At 43.2% G+C, this 15,575-nt stretch overlaps 1 protein-coding gene across 1 annotated transcript in view; it reads left to right on the top strand.

Annotated features, from left to right (window-relative positions):
• LOC126092490 (putative inorganic phosphate cotransporter) overlaps positions 1–15,575 on the top strand; it is a 398,407-nt gene that overhangs the window by 361,679 nt on the left and 21,153 nt on the right. The window contains exon 11 of the mRNA XM_049908107.1: positions 12,056–12,141. Coding sequence (XP_049764064.1) covers positions 12,056–12,141 — 86 coding nt within the window. The remainder of the gene's footprint in view (positions 1–12,055; positions 12,142–15,575) is intronic.

The raw sequence follows: 15,575 nt of genomic DNA, 5'->3' as shown, positions 1-15,575 counted from the left end.
CTGCTGTGACTCTCCTCATAACAGAGTCTAGAATGAGTAGAAAAAGTGTTGGTGACAAAATGCAACCGTGCCGGACTCCAGTTGTTACTTTTATGGGCTCTGTCATGTTTCCCTTGGGGAGTATGCAGTATTCGTAGCCATCATATAGATCTTTTATGATGTTTAAGATCTTCTGTAGTGTGCCATACTTCCGCAACACCTGCCAGAGCACTTTATGATTCACAGAACCGAAGGCCTTTTGAAAATAAATGAACGCCAGGTACATGGTTGCTTGGAATTCTTTGCTTTGCTCTAAGAGTGTTAATAATATCAACACAGCCGCGTTGTGCTCTAAAACCGGCCTGTTCTTTATGCAGTCGCTTTTCAGGGGATTCTTTAATTCTGTTTAAAATAATTCTGGTGAGGACCTTACTGGGCACTGATAACAATGTAATACCAGTTGTTACAGTCTGACAAATTTCCCTTTTTTGGGAACTTCACCACCAAGCCATTTTTCCACTCCTTTGGAGATTTCTCTTCAAACCAAATATGCTTCAGCAAAGGATGTAGCATTTTAACAGTACTTTCAATATCGGCTTTTTAGAGCTCTGGTGCTATGTTGTCTAGGCCTGGAGACTTTGTATTTTTTAGTGTTTTCAAGGCAATCCTAATTTCGTCCACTGTGGGGCACTGCAAATTTATAAAATGGTTCAAATGGCTCTGAGCACTATGGGACTTAACATCTATGATCATCAGTCCCCTAGAACTACTTAAACCTAACTAACCTAAGGACAGCACACAACAACCAGCCATCACGAGGCAGAGAAAATCCCTGACCCCGCCGGGAATCGAACCCGGGAACCCGGGCGTGTGCAAATTTATATCTTGATCTTCTTCGACTTCCACTGGAACATCTCTTACTTGTTCCTCTTGGTTGTCTTCACAATTTAACAGTTCCCTGAAGTGCTCCTCCCATCTCTGTAGCTGTGCCTGTTGAGTTGTAAGCATCACGCCATTCTTGTTCTTAACTGGTCCTTCATGTCTGAAGTTCTTCATTGACAACCGTTTGGTAATGTTGTAGAGCTCTTTCATATTTCCTTGTCTTGCTGCCTCTTCTGCTAATTTTGCTTGCTCACCTATCCATTTCCTTTTATCTCGACGTAGCAATGTTTTCACTTTTTTGTTCACCTCCATGTATTCTTTATGCACTCCGCTCTTCTGCGCTCTTGTCTTACAAAAATTTAGCTTAACTTTTAGTTCTTTCCTGTGGCTGATTTCATTCCACGCAGCATCGGAGATACATTCCTTCCTTTGATGTGCCTTAAATCCTAAGAATTTTTCTCCCACATCTAAATAACTGTTCTTGATTTTTTGCCAGCATGTTTCAATTCCCTCTTCCATAAAGGTTTCTTCAGAGAGGACCTGGAATCTGTTTTGTAGTTCAAGGGCAAATGTTTCTTTGATCTGTTGGTCTTTTAATCTTCCCACCTCTATTTTCTTGCTCCTATGATTGAGCTTGGTTCTAGTTGCCACTATCTTCAGTCTGAATTCCGCAAAAACTAGGTGGTGGTCACTTCCAACGTCTGCCCCTCTTCTATTTCTGACATCTAACAGAGAGTGTCGGAACTTGCGGCTTATGACTATGTGGTCTATTTGATTTTCGGTAACGTGGTCTGGAGAAACCCACGTTATTTTATGGCAGTTACGATGTGGAAACAATGTGCCTCCAATGACTAGGTCATGTTCAGCGCATGTATCTATCAACAGTTCACCATTTACATTCCTGATCCCCATGCCATGCACGCCCATGATATGTTCAAGCCCTTCATTTTCTGAGCCAACTTTTGTGTTCAAGTCACCCATTAAAATTTTTATGTCCCTAGAATGTGTTTGTCTAAGGACTCCGTTAAGCTCTGTATAAAATGCATCTTTTAATTCACCTTTAGCTATTTCAGTAGGTGCATAGCATTGAATTACAGTGACATATCGCACATTTGTTTTAAAGCGTGCTGTTATTATCCGTTCTGAGACTGGTTTCCACTCCAGTAAGCTCTTCTTGCTGCTTTTAGATAAAAAGAGCCCTACACCATTCCTGTGCATCGCGTCCTCACCTGTCTGACCCGCATACAGCAACACTCCACCATTTTGTGTTTGGAATTCCCCAGATTCTGGCCACCTTACTTCACTTAGTCCCAATATATCTAGTCGATAGTTCTCCATCTCTTTTTCAACCTGTCTTAGCCTCCCTGCCTCTTTCAACGTCCTTACATTCCAAAAACCGATACGGGTTTTCCTTTTCAGGCCAAAGGTCACATCCTTAAGATCCATCCGGCTGTTTCTCCTTTTAGTTTCTTTGATATGTGTTTTTTTGGTGGTGCGGGTTATCAGCCCACAGCCCCCGAGTGTCCTGGTGGGGCTGCCACCTCATGGCCTGGACACCTGCCAAGGTTTTTATTCAGGGCCTTACCCCTTAGATAGCTTGTCTTCACCACGACTACAGAACGCTATCCATCCCTTTGCAGTAAGGCCTATATGCATCAACGTTGTCCTGGTTTCCAAGGATCTTCCGCTGTCCACATTAGGGGACAGTATCTGCTGCCACACAGTCACAAGGAGGAAAAGGAAAGGAAAGGAATGTATAGGATGGGACAGAACATTATAGGATAGGACAGGACACTAGACGGGACGTTGTGAGACACACTTTGTCTGGATCCCCTATGGAGACCTGTCCGGCTTGGGAGCCCTGCCGGTAGTTACACCACCGCCAGCATAGCCCTCCACTTCATTGGATCACACAAACCCCCTCGCCCGCACGGACAGTGTTTCGTTAAGGCGGTGTCTCCTGAGGGGGATGTTACTGCAAAGTTTCCAATTTCAGCTGTTAATATTTCAGTATAATTGTCTGTAGATTTTCCGACAGAAGTCACCGTCATCTCAGCTCTAACGAATATGACACTGCCGTGTTTAGGATGTGGTGCTTCCACAGCTAGTCGCATTCCTTGTCTTTCAGGTGTTTTTGCTTCTGCGGCTCTGTGGGTTTCTTGGATGCATAACACATCCCATTTATGAGTCTGGTAGAGTTCCGATAAGATGTCTTGTTTGTTGCTTGTAATCCCGTCGACGTTTAGGCTTATAATCGTCAGGATTGCCTCTGAGAAATGCCTATTTGGTACCTTCTTCCAGGGTTTCCGGCGGTGGAAGGATTGGCCGTTATCATTATTGATAATGTTTCCAGGGGACGCCGGTATGCTATAATCTGATGATGTTGCTATACAATGCTCTCGCGGAGGCTCCTTCCTTGTCCCCCAAAGTATCTGCTATCACAATTCAGTGCAAAAATATTTTTTTTTTCTAATTTCATTTAAATTTCCCGCGTATCACCGTGACCCGAAATAAATAATTCACGTCGAGAGGTGCATTTATAAATAGTATTAAATGCAAATAATCTTTCCGAATTCTTTGGACTGCAACTGCCTCAAGGAATGTTAATCAGTGTTTATTTTTCATAAGAATGTCTCATGTGACGACAATGGTGTACATCTTCAATGAGATACCGCTAATGTTTCCACCTTACTGAACTACATTCCGGCGATGATATTATTGTATCAATTTTAGATTCCACGTTAGGAAACTGCGAAGGTGTATGATATTTTCTGAATAGCGACCACAAGCCGTGAAATTGGTCCTGAGTCATCGTTCACAAGCATCTGATAACATGTCTGAGATGCTTCAGGTGAAATAAAGTAACTTTATTTAATTCATTTGCGGATGTAGTTGCAACACAACAATCTGAGTCGTTTTCCGCGAATATGGCGTGAACCTGAGCGACACACATCCGCATTCATGGATAATCCCTACACATCCAACTGCTTCTATTCCCTTCTTGTACCTTAAATATTACTTTTGTCTGCAAAGATTTTAGCATAAGAAAGATCACATCAGAACTGAGTCAATATTGCGCTTCGGTTTACGACAAACAAAAGATTAATAAACTGAGCTGACAAAAGTCATGGGATAGCGATTTGCGCCTATAAACATGGTGATAGTATTGCATGCACAAGATATAGAAAGGCAGTGCATAGGCGTAACTGTCATTCATATGAAAAGGTTTCTAAGTGGTTATGGCGGCACGACGGGAATTAACAGACTATGAACGCGAAATGGTAGTTGCAGCTAGACGCATGGGCCTTCAGTTTCGGAAATCGTTAGGGAATCCAGTATTCCGACACCCACAGTGTCAAGAGCGTGCTGAGAATACCAAATTTCGGGCATTACCTCTCGTCATGGTCAACGCAGCGGCAAACAGTCTTCAATTAACGACCGAGACCAGCGGCATTTGCGTAGAGTTGTCAGTGCTAACAGACAAGCAACACTGCGTGAAATAATGGCAGAAATCAGTGTGAGACGTACGACGAATGTATCCGTTGGGACAGTACCGCGAAATTTGGCTTTGAATGGCTGTGGCAGCAGACGACCGACGCGAGAGCATTTGCTAGCAGCACGACATCGCCTGCAGCGCCTCTCCTGGGCTATCGTTGACTGATCAGGTAGGGTTCGAGTGTGGCGCAGACCCTACGAAGCCAGTGGCACAAGTCGTCAACAAGGCACTGTGCAAGCTGGTAGTGGCTCCATAATGGTGCGGGCTATGTGTACATGGAATAGACTGGATCCTCTGGTCAAACTGAACTGATCATTGACGGGAAGTGGTGAAGTTCGATTACTTGGAAACCATATGCAGCAATTCGTGGACTTCATGTTCCCAGACAATGATGGAATTTTTATGGATTACACTGCCCCATGTGACTAGTCCACGGTAGTTCGCCATTGGTTTGAAGAACATTCTGGAAAGTTCGAGCTAATGATTTGGCCACTCACGTCGGCCGACATAAATCCGAATCATATAACGACAAGAATTACGCAATTATGGAAGCTATAGAGACAGCATGACTCAATATTTCTGCAGGGGACTCCCAGCGATTTGTTGAGTCCATACTGCGTCCAGTTGCTACACTATGCGGGGCAAAATGAGGTCCGACACGTTACTAGGAGATATCCCACGACTTTTGTTGCCTCAATGAATTTTCTGAATTTCGTTCCGAAGGCGTGTCATTTTCTCTGCGACATCGTTCACAAGTATCTAATAACGTGTCTGAGACGCTTCAGGTGAAATGACGTCAATTTACGTAACTCATCGGTGGATTTAGTTGCAGCAGAACGAAGTGGGACATTTTACGCGAAGACATCATGAAAATGAGCGACGCAGATCTGGAATCATGCACGAGGGGCGTTGAATAAATTGTGCAACACAACTTTTTTCTCAGCCAGTTTTTCAAGTTTGTTGTGGGACATCGTGGAATAAACCCGCTTCAGTTTCATAAGTCCCGATACTTGGCGGCGCTATATGTGGGCTTCAAAATGGAGTCTGTAACGGCGGTACGTTGCAAGCAGAAGCTCTCATTGAGTTTCTTTTGGCGGGAAACCGGAGCATCACAGATATTCATAATCACCTACCGAATGTCTGCGGACATCTGGCAGTGAATAAAAGCGCTGTGAATCTTTGCGTGTCATCACCGCAACAAGGGCGTGAAAACCTGTACGATATCTCGAAAGTGCGGACACTCTCACTCTAGGTGTTAGACGGATCACACACAAAAACACTTCGCTGCTCAAAAAGAAAAAAAAAAAAAAAGCACTACACTATGGGACTTAACATCTGAGGTCATCAGTCCCCTAGAGCTTATAACTACTTAAACCTAACTAACCTAAGGACATCACACACATCCATGCCCGAGGGAGCATTCGAACCTGCGACCGTAGCGGCAGTGCAGTTCCGGACTGAAGCGCCCAGAACCGCTCGGCCACAGTGTTCGGCCTCGCTGCTCAACTGGACGTCTCTGTGAGAAGTGGTGACACACTCGTCCATCGTTTGGGGAAGTCGAAGATGTGTACCCCCTGGGTTCCTCATTGTATAACAGAAGACGATAAGGGCAACGAAGGACGATCTGCGCGGAATTCTTTCTGCGTTACGATACCGATAGCGACAATTTTTTGTCGAACCTCATCACAGACGATGAAACATGGGTTCATCACTTCGAACCGGGAACAAAATAGCAATCCATGCAGTGGCCACAAGTTGAAATCGCTAGCAATTAATTGCGGAAATGTTTCAGAGTTCTGGCCTGTTCGCCTAACGTGATCATTCTGAGTTTAGAAGCTAGCTCACTCGCTGAAATATTTCAAAGTTATTCGTTGCTGACGGTGAAAAAAAAAAACACAAGTCCACGAGTTAGGACTTGTAAATTTTTCAGACACTACCGAAACGCTATCTAATCTTTGCTCATATGTACTTTAGTGCTCCAGTTCATATGGGCGCACCATCACTTAAGGCTGCGGAATGAGGAATGACCAAGATCAAAGAGCCCGCCAGTTATTTGGTGGTGGTAAGTTCCTATGATGAATTCACCAAGCAGATTCAAAAGGATGTAGATTGCAGTAGTTACTTGGAGATGAAGGAGCTTGCACAGGATAGAGTAGCATGGAGAGCTGCATCAAACCAGTCTCTGGACTTTAGACCACAACAACAAGTTTCTATGGGACCAAACTGCTGAGAGCAACGGTCCCTAGGCTTACACATTACTTAATCTAACGCTAACTAACTTCCGCGAAGGGCAACACACACACACACACACACACACACAAACACACACACACACACAGACACACACACACACACACACCCGAGGGAGGACTGGAACCTCCGACGGGGGCAGCCGCGCGAACCGTGGTAAGGCGCCTCAGACCGCGCGGCGCCAGTTATTTAAGCACTCGCATTGTCACTAGTTAAATCGAAACCCTTCCATCTTCTAGTATATATAAACTCTTATTTTTATGCTACACACGTTCACGATAAATCAGTTAGCATTGAAACGTCCCCTTAGAACAATTATACAAGACTGTGCTTAAACTGACACACAACATTTTTTAGCGCAACGCAATCTGACTTTCAATAATCCCTACAAAACAATGGCCCTGACTAACATTAACCTATACCTTTCACAAATCACTTACCTTACAAAAATCTTCGTTACTCGAACTACTGCAATACAGCGAGCGCCACTACTGCCAGCTAAATAACAGATTCAAACTACGGAAGGCACTAACTACTGATAGGGATAGTTAGCAAATGAAAGATTTTAATAGAGAACAAACAATGTATTTACCTTAATATTCATAATTGACATCCAGTCTTACAAATTTCAAAACTCCGCCATCTCTCTCCTCACATCCACCACTGCTGGCGGCTCACCTCCAACTGCGCAACGCTACGCGCTGTTCACATCCAGCTGCCGCTGCCCAACACTACAATGGCAGACAACAATGCAAACTAGCCACAGGCTGCACACAGCACAGCCAGTGATTTTCATACAGAGCGCTACGTAACGTTGCCAATAAGAAAACATAAACAGCCTACATACATAAAGAAAACATAAGCAGCCTACTTACAGCATGTAAATTCATTCAGCTTTCCACTGCTGTCCATGGTTTTCTGCTGAGAGCATTAGTTTGTTCAGCAACTAGTATTTTGTTGGCTTAATCACCATTTCAAGCGGATTTTTTGTTAATAAATAAAAACAAATAAACTAAATATACTGCGCGGGATTACCCGTGCGGTCTAGGGCGCTGCAGTCATGGACTGTGCGGCTGATCCCGGCGGAGGTTCGAGTCCTCCCTCGGGCATGGGTGTGTGTGTTTGTCCTTAGGATAATTTAGGTTAAGTAGTGTGTAAGCTTAGGGACTGATGACCTTAGCAGCTGAGTCCCATAATATTTCACACACATTAGAACATTTGAGCGAAATATATTTTTCCATACAGATCTAAGGCTAATTTGTTATGGCGCCGCTACTTTCATTGTTCGATCAATCATTTTACGGAAAATTCACGTTTTATGTACAGAATGCATATTCTGGCATTAATTTAAATTTATTACTAAATTACTCGATCTTAGATCCACAGAAAATACTACCTAATTTGGAGGTGATCGATGACTGGCTTCGATGGATATGATATACCCGAAAAGCACACGTGGACACTCTTCCTCGTCGAATTGTCGTCATTATCAGGGCCAGAGACGGTGTTAAATGCTGTTATCATGGTCTCCTCTCGGTGCTGGGCGGGGAGTAACAGTTTTTTTACACTGCATTCTTAATCTAACGCTGATAGTCAGGCTGCAACATTAATTTCTCGTTTGCCATAAACCGAACCTCAGTGTGGACTCTTTCAGTTATGACGTGATTTTTCTTTGCCAACAAACGGAACATTTAGGGTACAAGATTGGGAAAGAAGTGGTTGTATGTCTACAGCTCATACGAGAGGCATTAAATAAGTAATACAACACATTTTTTTCTGAAAGCAGGTTCGTTTTTTTTTTCAGGATTCTGGTACACCATATTATTCCCCACTCTTTTGCCTGCGAAACCCTGTTTCTCCATATAATCTATTATCAATGCGATGGCTTTACGCCACCCTACTGGCAGGGAATATTTGCCCATATGGTACCAGTCTGCTGGTCGACGTCGGAGCCAACGTCTCGCTCCATCAACAAACTCCTCAACAACTGCGTACTGCTTTCCCCGGAATGAATTCATCATTGAGCCAAAGAGATGGAAGTCGGAAGGCGCGAGATCTGGTCTGTAGGGCGGATGAGGAAGAACGGTCCAGTGAAGTTTTGTGAGCTCCTCTCGGGTGCACAGACCTGTCTGAGGCTTTGCGTTGTCATGAGAAGAAGAGGTACGTTTGCTTTTTTGTGGCGACAAACACGCTGAAGTTGTTTCTTCAATTTCGTGTGGGTAGTGCAGTACACGTTGCAGATGATCGTTACACCATGAGGGAGGATATAAAAGAGAATAACCCCTTCAGAGTGCCAGAAGACCTTTGCCATGACTTTAACAGCTGAAGGTGCGGTTTTGAACTTTTGCAACTTGTGGTTTTAACTGTTTCCCCAGCGTCGAACTGTCATTAAAACATACACTGAATGAAATCTGAACTACTGTATTTCTGAGATTTACTCGAATTTACAGGTTAGTTTACCCATTAATTGTCATGTTTCCAATTTGTGGACTTGTCTTTGTAACTGAAATTTTGTACTTGTAATTATATTGGCAACAGTTGTTACTATATTGTATTGTTTTCCAGACCTTCGTAGCGCTTATGAATTGACTGTTAGTTAGCTGTTGTTATACGAGTCGACTGCACAGGATTATTTATGTGAAGAGCTAAAGGTTTTCAGAGTTACAAGAGCTGAACATTTTCAAAACACCATGGGTTATGTTATTATGTAACTAACTCCCAGCACTGGCATGTTCTGCAATGGTTTTAGATGTTTATCGATTGTTTATTTTCCCGTGGCGTCCCTCTCTGAATTTCGACCCTCGTTTGGGGCTTATGACAGATTCCGCCTAAAGCAACATTTTGTTTATCTTCTCTCTCCAGGCGCAGTATGTCGCTATAAACCACTTTCTATAAGGGAAATTGAAGACATTCTAAATGACCCCAATTTCATGTCTTCTTCTGATGACGATGATGAGGTGAATGAAACCAGTGAAATTGTCGGGCTGGCTCCAGACTGCGTAGATGAGACGTCTGACTGCGATGGAACGACGAAAATATATTGTAAGATATTCTTCCAGCTGATGCCTAACGTACTCTGGAGGATCATGCTAATGAAAAAAATAGAGGATCGCGAAAGTGCAGATCATTTCACGAATAAAATGAAAGCTAATACCACTTCTAATTGAACAATTGAGGCCGCCCGGTGTGGCCGAGCTGTTCTAGGCGCTTCAGTCTGGAACAGCGAGACCGCTACGGTCGCAGGTTCGAATCCTGCCTCGGGCAGGGATGTGTGTGTTGTCCTTAGGTTAGTTAGGTTTAAGTAGTTCTAAGTTCTAGGGGACTGATGGCCTCAGATGTTAAGTCCCATAGTGCTCAGAGCCATTTGAACCATTTTTTTTAACAATTGAGGATGCAACTTAAGGTGAGACCTATCACATCGAGTAGAATTTGAAAAGTGCTAATGCCATTTGGTAGCAGCACTCAAAGGAAAGCCTGCAATTGATTGCTTTGAAGAATTTTTTGGTGAACATGTACTGAACTTGACTGCCAGTGGAAGTGTTCAGTACGCTACACTGAACAACAATACAGTACTGATCCAATGAATGCATGTTCTTAGGTGTACCGCTCCAAACTGGTTAGCGTGTTCTCCCACTGGAGCAGTTACATTGGAATGGAGATTAAGACACTGATATAAGGAGCGTACGCCAGTGTATGAGCAGCAACAGATATCTGGGAATCAAGCGCCACGCATCTGAACAGAATACTAGCTGACGAAAGTGACAAACTTTCGAAAATTGTATCTATGATGAACTTGCTAAATAAGAATTGCATGTAATTTCAAGTTTTTTCTGACAGCCTGAGTATTCATGAGAAAATGGTTCGGTATTACAGGCACCATTATCTAAACCACTTCATTCGTGGTAAATCGGTGAGATTCGGATTTAAACAGTGGATCATGTAAACAGTGGATCATGTACAGCTCCCGTCACCTACTGCCTCACGAATGAAAATATTCCACTGCTCCAGTTTAGAAGGATGGTGGTAAGGGCATTCGTGCTCAATCATCCGTTGCTGGTGATCCAAAAATATCAGGACATCCATCATACCCGAAACCGTTCACATCAAGTGCATGCATTTGAGCTAACTACTTCTGGAACTGGACACTTTGACTGAACGCACTACATTTGGGAAAGAAATAAAACGGGGAATTTGCAGGAAAAAAGCAAGAAAGTAGTGATCTGTGAGCAGCGTGGGACTCCACATCGAATGTTTTGTTGTCTGGAAAAAAAAAGTAAAAAGCGAGTGAATGTGCCAGGATCCCCATTTGGGGATCGACTAAAATATAATTTTTATTTCAAAGTTATTTCATTTCCTAATTTTAAATTCCTTTTCCCAGTCTATACGTTAATCAGGCAACCCAGAAATAAATGTAGCTCGAAGAAAAAATGGGCAGTTAATGGGCTAATGTGAGACATTGCTCTGGTTTCCTTTTATCTTGAGCTCTCCCACAGTCGTTACTTTGATTCAGTGTTAAACAACTGTAACTTGATTTGGCCTTAAAAAGAGATTATATTCACTCAACTGAAGACTTCTATCAATGAAGATTTTATACATAATTTCATAATTTTTCAGTAAGTAAAAATAATTGTTGTTTCCATTTGGTACTATTTATTTGTACGTTTTATTATGTAGGATAAAGTTATACAGTCAGTATGTATTACAGAATAGCAACAAGTATTTAGCATATTTTACAACAGTAGAAAGGGGTCTTAATTTTTACGTAGCTTTCCATGTAAGAATGTTGCATATTTTGTAAAAGTACATTATGAAATAACGCTGCATATAAAAAAAATATTAATTTTCTGTTACAGTGGCAAAAATAATGGACTGTATTGACAGAATATATTATCTGACATAGTGAAATCAAGTAATGAATTAAAATTTGTGCCTAGTCTGGAACTTGAACCTGGGACTCCTGCTTACTATGCAGACGTGTTATCCACTACACCACTCTGGTATTGCGGCTAACAGGCCTGCACGGATTAGTATAGTCCAATACCTTCCCTAACACAAACTTCCGGTCTCCACTCAGCCCATCTCGATTTTCTCCTTCTTAAGCCGTCAGAATTGCTGAAGCTCTCTGATACTGGAATTGCACCCCAGCTCTATACATAATGCTGCAGTGCTATTTTAGTACCAGAGAGCCTCAGCAATATTGACGATTTGAGGAGGGGAAAATCAAGATGGGCTGTGGAGTGAATTGAACTTTGTCAGTAATGTGATATACAACGTTTTCTGAGGCCGGTCTTCAGCTCTTTTCTGTATCACTTTACTTATATAGAAGTCTAACATATTCTATGAAATACTATTGTGTATTCGAACATTTTCCTTGTTATTTACTGCCATTATGTTTCACCTAGAGCTCAGTTTTCTCTATATTAACATATCTTGTATCTTTTCTTCCAGGATCTCTGTACGGTATAATGAACGCAGTCGGCACGTGCACGGGTTTCATCATGCCGGCCATGGTCGGGTACATCTTAGAAGGAGGTGTAAGTATTAATAACAAAAACAGAGTCTGCTGGAGGTTTCCTTTTGATATTACTGTTGCCCACACACGGACTATTAACTCTCACAGGTAACTTCAATTGCAAACATGGCACCAGTCTTCATCAGGCAGTCGACACTACTTCGGGTATACGTCCGTATCCCTGATAGGGAAAGTACGAGGTTCACTCTCAACCTTTTCTTTCATTCATCAAATATAGAAAGCGGATTATTTGGGTTGTGAACTCAAGAACGTCTTGCACAGACCTGTTCACGGAACTGCGGGTGCTGACTTCTACTTACCAATATATTTATTCCTTAAAGAAATTTGCCATATACCAAACCAACAGCTCACTTCATGGAATCACTATTAGAAATGAAAACAAAACCTCATAAAGATTTAAAGTCACTTACTTTAGTACAGAAAGGCAAACATAATGCATGATCAGGCATTTTCAATAATGTACAGTCAGCTATAAAATTAAAGGAATAAACGAATCTTTACAAGTTGACAGGGTATGTGATTACAAACTCGATTCAGATTTCCAAAGAACTTGGCAGTGTGAGCCCACTTAATCAGTATAACGTTGCATCCACTCTGGCTTGGATGCACACACTGCTAGGCTGGGAAGGATATTATAAAGCCGTTGCATCCACTCCTGTGTCAAACTGGTCCACGACTGTTGTAATTGGTCCTTGATATCTTGGATACTCGCACTGAGACAGAAATCACGTCGGAGCTATACTCACACATGTTCTATTAGAGACACATCTGGGAATCTTGCTGGCCACCTAAGTACCTCAGCATCACACAGATATGTGGACGAGCATTGTGTTGTTGGAAAATGGCACCATGGTACTTCTGCATCGGAGGTTATACATAAGTCTGAAGGATGTCCTCAGTCTGGAATCGCGTGACCGCTACGGTCGCAGGTTCGAATCCTGCCTCGTGCATGGATGTGTGTGATGTCCTTAGGTTAGTTAGGATTAAGTAGTTCTACGTTTGAGAGGACTGATGACCTCAGATGTTAAGTCCCATAGTCCTCAGAGCCATTTGAACCATTTTTTTGTAGGATGTCCACGAGGTAACGTTGTACAGTCATAGTACCCTCAGTCACTGCCAGCCCTGACGTGAAGTCACAGCTGATGACTGCACACGACGACGCCAGAAGTAACACAGATGTGTCTCTCCGAAACATTAGAGTATGTGACCTGTGACCTCTGCCTAGGTCACCGTCATACTCGCTGACGATGCTCATCCATCGTGCAGAACCAGATCCATCGCTGAACACTGTGTGACGCCATCTATCAGAAGTCAGTCCTCGGTGTCCTTCCACGATACCACTACAGTTGCAACCGTTTGTGTTGTGGTGTTATCAGCAGACTACACGTGGGACGATGATTCTCTAGTTCAGCTGCTGCTAGTCTCTGACCGATGGTACGGGACGACGCAGAATGTCACAGGGAGTCCATTACACTTGTTATCGGATGGCAGAGGCCGATATGAAGGGGTTACGATGTGCCCGGTGTACAGTATGGCGATCCATCCTTTCGGTGGTCAGACATCGTCAACAAGAATCTTGAGAACGAGTACTCTTGTCCTCACGATCGCGGGCAGTGAAACGTCGGGCCAGTTCACATCCAAAGGACGCACAAATCTGGACAGTACACAGTTCGACCAGACGGCCAAACAGAGACCCACAATGAGGTCCGTTTCACTCTCTGTCAGGCGCTGATGACGCTGACTCAGACGAGTATGCAGCATCCGCATATGCTGCACAGTGATCACTCATCATCTGATGTTGTTCACGCCCTTCATATACCCTACCACGCCTGGTAACAACACCAGTCACTAACAACACTAATGCACTTGTCTCAGAGAACTACGTTTCTAATCATTTACATACCAGCCAATGCCGCGTACGTTGCATTGACATCCGACAACGTCTTCTGAGTGCTTCTCTCTTTTCATCAGACACCGTATATTATTAACAATGTCATCAAGTAACGTGAGTGTTACGTAAAGCCTGACTTATATTTGATCACTTGTATTTGACCACGAGCGGCACCTGTACGAAGTCTGGAATGTGTTTAAGTGTCAGTAGTGGCGAGACTAGTGTGCTGTGTAGTTATGAGTTTGTTATGTCGGATCTTACTGAATTCTAACATGCATTCTAACGTCTGGCGTATCCCATAGTGGGTGATTCCGTAAACAAGAGACTCAAAGTATTATTGTTTCAAGAGGCACCCTAACGAAGATCTACACGGTATACAGGGAAAACAGAAATACATCATCCGGTAAATCACAAGTCGGAAGAAAGTGTACATTGATTGATCGTGAAGAGAGATCTGACAAAACGTAAGAGAACGACAGCTACAAAAATCACTGCAGAAGTGAATGTCGCACTCGCGAAAACATTCAGCACAAAAACAACACGGTGGAAACTTCATAAGCAGGGACTGAACAGCGAGCTGGAATTCCAAAACAACTCATCAGTGATGCATACTCGTGATACGGGAAACCGTGGTGCCGAAGCCATAACAGCTCGATTATGGAACAATGGAAGAAAGTTATTCGGTCGAATGAGTCTTGTTTCACACTCTTTTCAACTCGTGGCTGAGTTTACGTCTGGAGTACGCCGTCCCAGGCTAGGATGCAGGCTGCTTACTGCGTAGAGTGACACATGGTGGAGATTTGGCGATGGTGCTTGCAGGCATGTCGTGGTATTCCACTGGCCCCTTGGTTACACTTCAAGGATGCTTTACTGCCAAGGATTGTGTGGCCATTCTGGCTGGTCAGGTTCATCCCGTGATAGAATGTTTGTTCACTAATGGTGGTGCTGTGTTCCAAGACGGCAGGAGCCCTCTTCACACAGTTCTCACAGTACAGAACTGGTTTTGTGAGCAGAAGGAGGAATTATCGTATGTCCCCTGGCCCCCACAATCACCGGATTTCAACATCATTCAGCCCTTGTGGTCGACTTTAGACGGAAGGGTGCGTTACCGCTATCCACCGCATTCGTTGTTATTTCTGCTTCTACATCTACATCTGCATCTACATCTACATGGATACTCTGCAAATCACATTTAAGTGCCTCGCAGAGGGTTCATAGAACCACCTTCACAATTCTTTATTATTCCAATAACGTATAGCACGCGCAAAAAAGAACGAACACTTAAATCTTTCCGTACGAGTTCTGATTTCCCTTATTTTATCGTGGTGATCGTTTCTCCCTATGTAGGTCGGTGTCAACAAAATATTTTCGCATTCGGAGGAGAAAGTTGATGATTGGAATTTCGTGAGAAGATACCGTCGCAACGAAAAACGCCTTTCTTTTAATGATGTCCAGCCAAAATCCTGTATCATTTTCGTGACACTCTTTCCCATATTTCGCGATAATACAAAACGTGCTGCCCTTCTTTGACCTTTTTCGATGTA

The sequence above is a fragment of the Schistocerca cancellata genome, chromosome 7 (assembly GCF_023864275.1).
Source record: "Schistocerca cancellata isolate TAMUIC-IGC-003103 chromosome 7, iqSchCanc2.1, whole genome shotgun sequence".
NCBI lineage: Eukaryota > Metazoa > Arthropoda > Insecta > Orthoptera > Acrididae > Schistocerca > Schistocerca cancellata.
The sequence above is the reverse complement of the archived record's forward strand: the minus strand, read 5'-3'. Positions and strand labels throughout refer to the sequence as shown.